The sequence below is a fragment of the Tupaia chinensis genome, unplaced genomic scaffold (assembly GCF_000334495.1).
Source record: "Tupaia chinensis unplaced genomic scaffold, TupChi_1.0 Scaffold000296_1, whole genome shotgun sequence".
Lineage (NCBI taxonomy): Eukaryota > Metazoa > Chordata > Mammalia > Scandentia > Tupaiidae > Tupaia > Tupaia belangeri.
In genome coordinates this window covers 1,944,490-1,952,322 of record NW_006159784.1, presented here as the reverse complement: position 1 = coordinate 1,952,322, position 7,833 = coordinate 1,944,490, and the positions used below count along the sequence as shown (strand labels likewise).

The window sequence follows — 7,833 nt, the reverse complement described above, 5'->3', positions numbered from 1 at the left end:
GCCGCCCTCGGCGGCGGTGGCCGCCTCTGATGCGCCTGCCTGTTCCCGGCCCGGCGACTACGAGAGGATGTGGGTCCTCGGCATCGCGGCAACTTTTTGCGGATTGTTCTTGCTTCCAGGTAAGAAGACGAAGAAGCCAGAGCTCGGCCAGGCACACACATTCCATCTACCCGCCGGCCCTCCGCCCGCAGAGCGCCCACCTCAGCGCCGGCAGCGCAGGGACTGCCCAGCGGGAGTTTGTCGGCGGCGACTGGTGCCCAGAAGCGCTAGACTGGGAAAGTCTCCAAGTCCCGCGCTGCAGGAGGAGAGTGGGGAGCGGCAGATTTGCGGGACTCCCAGCTGCAGCTGCTCCGGCTGCACGGTCTGGAGATGCTGGGCTGGGGAGAAGTGTGCGTGGTGGTGGTGTGTGAGAGGGGGGAGGTCTGATCTGTGCAGGGGCCTTCGCGAAGGAGAGGGGCGACACTCCCCGAACCCCGCCAAGTTGTCTGGCAAACCGTGGGAGTGACGCCGCCGACAGGTGAGAGGCGATCTGGCCAGCTGGCGACCCCGGCACGAGGGAGCTGGGCTGCTGCTGTTAGAGTGCGGCCAGCGTGGGACTGGGAGGGGGCGCGCCCGGGCGGAGCAGCGCGAACATTTAGGTCTAGACAGCAGCTAGACCCGAGAAGAGCTAGGAGGCAGAAGCGATGAGAGAGGCAAACGTCTCCTCCCTCGTATCAGTGCGCCTACCGGCTTCTGGCTGAGCTCTAGCGAGCTGAGACCCCCGACCACAGACCCTAGCCAAATCGTTGCCTTGAAAGACCCTGCGGGTGATGAAAGGGCTGTGGTGTAGCGGTCCAGGGTGCGCGCGCGCACATTCAACATATACGCCCCCTCCTGCAGACTGTGGTCATCCGGGCCGCCTTAGGGGCGGTCCCGGAGAAGGGCGGTTGACCTGGGCCGGGACTTGGGGCGCAGGAGCATTTGGACCCGGCGCCTCCTCCCGGGTCCCGGGGTGGTTGTGCAGGGAGCCTCGGAGCCTCAGCACGGGAACCCTGACTTCAAAAATTAAATAAATAAAACTGAAAAGGCGTCTGTGAATGCAATCATGAACGGTGCCAAAATAGTAATTAAGTAATTTGTAACCAATTAGCAATTAGGCAAATCCTTTGGCATAGACTGGAGCTGATGCGCGTCCCTGGAGCGTCTGAGCGCTGGAGGTTGTACCCACCCACTCCTTTCAACTTCTTGAAAGTCTGGGTGGTGTTGGATGGGCCGTTTGTGTCTAGAGCAGGGATCCTGGGGTCGCGGGCAGCGTTCCACTTTATCATGCAGGACCCTCGATACCCGCGCCGCCCTCTGCCGGCTTCAGCCACTTCCAGCCTTTCTTAGAGACCCAAGAGTGGCAAGCACAGGCACCGGGGGCCAGCAACAGCTGGACACCGGTAACAGAAACTCCTTGAGCCTGAGACTGGTAGTGATTTCGAGGGTGGGCACTGTAGGGGCCGGCTCTGAACCAGATTGCGTCTATCCCGCAGGCTTTGCACTGCAAATCCAGTGCTACCAGTGTGAAGAATTCCAGCTGAACAACGACTGCTCCTCCCCCGAATTCATCGTGAATTGCACGGTGAACGTTCAAGACATGTGTCAGAAAGAAGTAATGGAGCAAAGTGCCGGTAAGAGCCCGGCAGCTCTACCCTTCTGCTCTTCAGTCGGGCCTGGGGGTGGGAGTGAGGAGGGCGTTAAATTACAGGAAAAAGGACTGACTGATTTAAAGCACGGCACATAGGTTATCACAGATTTACTTTTACAGCGCTGGGGAAATGAAGAGTTCCAAGTTACTTTAATCTCATTAAAGTTAATTACCAGGGCTTCTCCCTAAGGGACCTGGGAGGGGGAGTGCATTTAAATTAGTGGCTCTCCTTTATTTACTTGCCTCTCCTTCCTATGCTAAAAGCTGATGGAGTTGGAAAATATATGGGTAACTGGCCCTGGCTTAGGCAACTAGACATAGCCCGTGAGCAGTGTCAGCCTGAAATATAGAGCTAGTTGAAGTTCCCAGAGGTCAGAGCTTGAAAAATGTGTTTTGTCATAGAGCCACACCATATTTCTTTGAAGAACACTACAGGATCTTTATTTAATTTTAGAACTAATGCATCAAATTCCAAGCACAAATTGCCAAGATCTTTCAAAGGAATGCAGTTCCCAGCCCTACAGGCTTAGCTACTGATGGGCTGAGGCCCAGGGCTTTGGCATTATACTAGGAAACAAAGGAGTGTTCGGGGAATAGACCCCTCTCATTTCAGTTGATCAGAGTCTTCTCAGTGAGGAAGAACTCCCTGTACATTCCACCATAGTCTTACCAGAAATCGAAGTCCCCCAAAGTGTAACTGGAACTTTGGGAGAATAGGTGGATGGAGCTGTAGCTTCTATTCCAAGGTCAAACGCACCAACAAGACACTGCTATTTTAAGGACATTGAAAAGATAGGGTGAATGGCCATTTATCATGTGATGACTGATACCGAATGACCCAGTGCCGCGCCCCTCTGTAGTTCTGTCAACTGCCCACAGAGCCTCAGTGAAGTGATTAGAACTGATATGTGATACATTTAACCCACTGGCAAACCAAAGTGAGGACTCCTGTGTTATATCCAGGGCCTTGGGAAAGCACTTTCTTCTCCAAAAAGGGCAAGAAATGTGTTGCGGGCAACCACATGGGTATTGGGGAGTGGGTGCTAGGCGGTCCCGGTGTATGTTATAAGTGTGCGGTTTTAAAGGCTGTTCTTCGGAAGTTATTTTTTTGGCCTGGGTATGGATTCTTTTCACCAAAATCACCCTTCTAAGAGATCTGAGATGTAATCGCTCTCCGTTGTACTTTGTCCCAAGAAAAGCAGCAAGCATTTTTTTTCAGCATGTGGGATTTGAGCAATTAACAAGGCAAAACAAACTGTAGTGATGTTTACAATGGGTATTTGACACACGTAGTTCATTTTCTACTTGCATTTCATTCCTGTGTCTTACCTGAGCAAAAATGTACTGCCTTTCTACCAGAGGGACTGCTATGATTTTAGTCAAAATCACTGTGAACACTTTATTGTTGCTTTCAGATATTTACAACTTTCTTCCAGGGAGTAGTTTAGAGCCAGACAAAATGGGGATGTACTGTAGACACATTAAGACCTTCTTCAGCATCCTCAAGGCCACTTCTTATCGGTGTATCATGTTTTATGTCCTGGGTTACGGCTGTGAAAAGGATGGGGACTAAATTCAAGTCGGGAGAGGTCTCTTCTCTGAGAGACATCTCCTCCCCTCTAAGTGAAAATCAGAGATGAATACCACCACTCTATTTTCAAAATGCTGGTTTTTATCCTGCTTCATTCTCTTCTCTAAACCATACAGGTAAAAAGGCAGAGCAGACACTACAACTCCCATTTTATCCATTTCGACAAAGAGAGTCTCTAAGAGCCTGACCTGAGGTTGCTTGTTTTCCCTTGCTCTGTCAAGGTGAGGGCCTTATCTCCAAACCAGCTTCTCCTGGGCACAAGTCATGGGCCAAAAACATATAGAGAGGCAGGAGTACTAAGGTGATCTCAGTCATGAAGTTTTGAGAAACAGAAGCAGTTGATGGATTCAAAAGAAGAGCCATTTAGGAAGAAAGGACACTAGGTTTGGGTCTGTGCACATGAAAGCAGTAGAAACCATCCAAACACATTTGTTTCTGCATCATAAGAACAAGTTCGGGGTGGAATAGGGGTGCACTGCTACCTCCCAGGCATGTCCTTTATTGCTAGAGAGCAGACAATTTAATTTTTTGTCAACGAGGATAGAGAGCAAACCCGAAACTTTGCCTATATCATCACACAGTAGTAAGAGTTGACTTGTGCCGTGTGCATCTGGCACTTTCCTTGGTGCCATCCATGCTGTGTCTTAGGAAGCCTGGCAGTCCTCTTCTCAGGTCCTTTTCTCTTTTCTCCATGCTACAGCCTGTCAGCATTTCATTTGATTGTATGCTCGACTTCTCCACTGTGGAGAGAGTGATGCCTGCTAAGAGATACTATTTGGGATCAAAGTCAGACTGTTGTTTTTTTGATCACTAGCATGTGTTTTACTTAGAATCTCAGTGCATTGGTGCTGAAAGAGCTCAGTGACTTCTACTTAAAAGGGCATATTGGGAGCCAGCAGGTGGCATGGTGGTTAAGGCTGCTGGATCCCACATGGCTGACCTTACATTTTGAGTCACAGACCCTGAGATTTGAGCAACTCAGTGAGTGTGGATACATGCCCAAATCCTGAAAGCAGGGAAAGATGGAAGAGAAGAGATTGCGTATGACCGTCCACCATGGGGAGTGCTTTCTCACGTTCTCTTTCTCCCTTCCCTTCGAGAGAACAAGACTTCTGGCAAATTACAAAATAAATAAATAAACAAACCATATTGGAATCTTCCTTGGAGTCTTGTTTGACTCCATACCTGAGCTTCTCCCTAAAGAAGCCCATTCTGTAAGCCTGTGATATATTTGGCCCTGAGTCTCTTATAAGCTCCATTCTGTAAGTCTATGTTACTTTTGACCATGAGTCTCTTGTAAGTTCTGGGATATCTTAAATTGAGACTGACTGATCTGGACAAACCTTCTCATGTTGTAGAGGAAGAAAAGAGAAAAGTTAGATAAGTTAGATGTCTGGTCCAACTCCACTAGCCAACTATTACTAAGAGGCACCTGAAATCGGTTTCCCAGGTTAGTGCCTTAAAGAGTGAAATACACCACCAGGCTTTCATTAAAAGATAAATACAGGGAAATTCCTAATAATCTAGATAATTTTTCTTTCTTTCTCTTTTTAAATGCAGGTTATTTTCATAGCAATATCTGTGCGGAGTAAATTTTAAGTTTCATATTTGTTTATGTGAACTATAGTTACATGCAATGCAATAAAATACTTTTGTAGCAATATAGGTATGAAAGATAAGTAAGATGATTCACTGTAATAATGTTCAGATTCTGAGATAAATATCAACAAAAATGTCGGACGATTCTAAGACAAACAAAATGTGCTTTCCCTATATATAGGTCTATCAGACACTCAGTAGAAAGTTAAATTATAAATGATCAATAACCGTTTTTTTTCTGGAGAGTTTGGATAATTCTGTACTTTTCTTTTTTTCAGTTTTTTTTTTTTCCAAGAAAGAACTTTACATTCTTTTGTTTGTTAAATATTTCTTCCCTTTGCCCCTCCCACCCAGGACTTAGATAATTTTTCACATCCACCAAGTTCACCTGATTGGCTGAATGGACAGGGCATGAAGTGAAAGTTAGTCAGTAGGGCCTGTAATGTCTAAGTTCTGTGGGGACTGGCATTTTTTCATAAGCATAGAAAAAAACAGGATTTTAAATGGACTAAGAAATTTTAATGAACTAAACCAGTCTGACATTAAGCAGTAATAAAAGGTGTTCTCTTTTCAAAAAATACCAGCAATGCAATATGCTCAGGTCTTTAGTTAGTCCTTTCTGGATTAAGGCTGCAAACTCAGCTCGTATGAATTTTGAGGCAGGTGCATTTAATTTTCAATTGAGAAATATGTTTAAAATTAACCTTTACTTATTCCCCAGAGTGGAATTCCTATTAGGTGCTGAGATTATTTTCCATTGCTCTTTTCCTGTTGGTCATTTCTGGAATAATAAGGCATGGGCTTTGGAGAAGGAAAGGTTTCTTTCAGCTTTTGCATTGTTCTTACTAATTGATATTTAAATGTTTGCATAAGGAATGACTTGTTCTCACCAGCTCTGCACTTAATGAGTTAGTGTCTATTTACCAGCACCCCTGATAATGACATTTCTTTTGCTCTTGCTTATCATTGCACTCTGCCAAATATTTCAAATATTGATTTTCATTTCAGAATAGGATCCCCATTCAGTATGAATTTTTAAACCAGGGTATAAAGAATGTGAATTTGCATTTGTTTGACAGTGCAATCTTGTAATTAGAGTTTTTCCTCTTGACTAGATACAGTGAAAGGGGCATAATTTAATTTTTATAGACTAGCCAATTTCTGCTCTTAGTAAAATATAGCTCTGTCAGTGAGCAAAATGTTACAGGTTCTCCTAAACCTTATTTAAAAGTTAAATGCAGTATATTGAGAGAAAGTTCATGGTCTGAATCAGTAACCTAATCGATCTCTTCACCCATCCTTTGCTACTTGCATTAATCTATTTGTCTGTTTTGCAATACAAGAGTTACTGATTTACATGCCATGTTGCATCTACATTACGGCTATATAAGTAATGGCTATTTTTCTTTTGGATTAGTTAGTTGCTCATTAAGTTGGGCACAGATGGCTCCATGCCTTGGATAGTTTCATTTTATGCCTTATTTTATTATGAAGTGCATCAGGGACAGCAAGAGAGGACTAGAAGTAGATGTCCCTAAAATAACTGCCCATCTACTTATAGTACAGAGAAATGGAAAATAAACAAATGTTAAAAAAAGAAAGAGACAAAAAAGAACAGAAAGTTAACTATAGCCTATGTTTTCCAAGTCTATGACCTCCTTTATTTCAACAAAAAAAGAATTTTTAGAGGTTTTTGCCTTAAGGTGTGTGCGCTCACTAGAAAGAGAGAAATAGTCACAGAGAGAGGGAAAGTGAGAAATTTCCCTCCCTCCAGGGGATACAGCCATGTCTCAGTCCCTTCTCCGTTCTTCTCCTGGAATCTTGGGCATGCATGCACACACACCCAGCATGGTTTTCAAGCCACCAGGTCTGGGACTTGATCCACAGCTGGCCATATGGGAGTTCAGCAACAGAGCTGCTACGTAATCTGCTCATCCTTCAACAAGATTTTATTAACAGGGTCTAGATTGGTTTTGGGGTGGACGTGGCAAGAAGAGGGACCACGTCTGCTAATCAGTCTTACATCACAGTTCCTTATACCAGAATTATTTTACTTTAGATGTATTTATGCACTCACGAAAGCCCCCACACACACACAGACACACACACATACAATAGCATTTATTTTTGCCTGTTTATATTCACATATACCCACATATGTAATATTTGTAAGAAAAGGAAAAATATGTAAGAAAAGGAAAAGTATGAATTTCTCCTTTGCAGATGTTCAGATCACAAATTACTTTATCCATGCTATGGCATGAAGACATTGTTCTAATTTTGTTTTCCGGAACAATTTTGTTAGGAGTACCAGTGATCTCTGTTAATCTTCCAGTGTTTCCAATTTGCACCAAATTTTTTCTCCTACTATCAGTTCATTCTTGAATCTCCCTTTTAGACATCACAACTGCAGTGCTTCATTTTTCACTCTCAACCCAATTTTGAATCAGTAAGATGAGCTATGGAATGTGCTCACAGATAAAGTGAAAAACAAAAAATTTAAAAATCACCGTATTTTAACTTTAAAAGAGACTGCAACAGGTTAAAAAAGTTTAAAATAAAAAAAGATTCAGATGGCAAGGAAGATATCCTCATACACGAACACTAGGCTAGCTTCAAAGGTTTCTGTGTCGACTTCGGTGAAGTTATGAGGGACAGAAAGAAATCCTGTGCAGTGCATGTCAATGTCACTACCTCCTTGGGACCAGTAGTTAGCATAATGGCTATGTCGCCAGACTCCCTTGTAGTTGATCACGGTTCACGTCCCGGGCCAGGTGGCTTAAAACTCACTCCGGGCGTGTGTGTGTGCATGCCCAGGATCCTGAGAAGAGAATGGAGGAGAAGGGATTGCGGCATGGCCATCCCCCCTGGGGGGTGATTTCTCGCTTTCTGTCTCTCTGTCTCTGTCTGTCTGGCGAGCATACACGTCCTATAGCAAAAACCTCTTCAAAAAAAATATATATATGTGTATATA

At 44.4% G+C, this 7,833-nt stretch overlaps 1 protein-coding gene across 1 annotated transcript in view; it reads left to right on the top strand.

The window, feature by feature from the left end:
• The first annotated feature begins 11 nt into the window (after window positions 1-11).
• The window catches only part of LYPD1 (LY6/PLAUR domain containing 1), a 44,223-nt gene continuing 36,401 nt past the window's right edge, over window positions 12-7,833 (top strand). Inside the window, exons 1-2 of the mRNA XM_006150802.3 lie at window positions 12-119; window positions 1,515-1,652. Coding sequence (XP_006150864.1) covers window positions 68-119; window positions 1,515-1,652 — 190 coding nt within the window. The 5' untranslated portion in view covers window positions 12-67. The remainder of the gene's footprint in view (window positions 120-1,514; window positions 1,653-7,833) is intronic.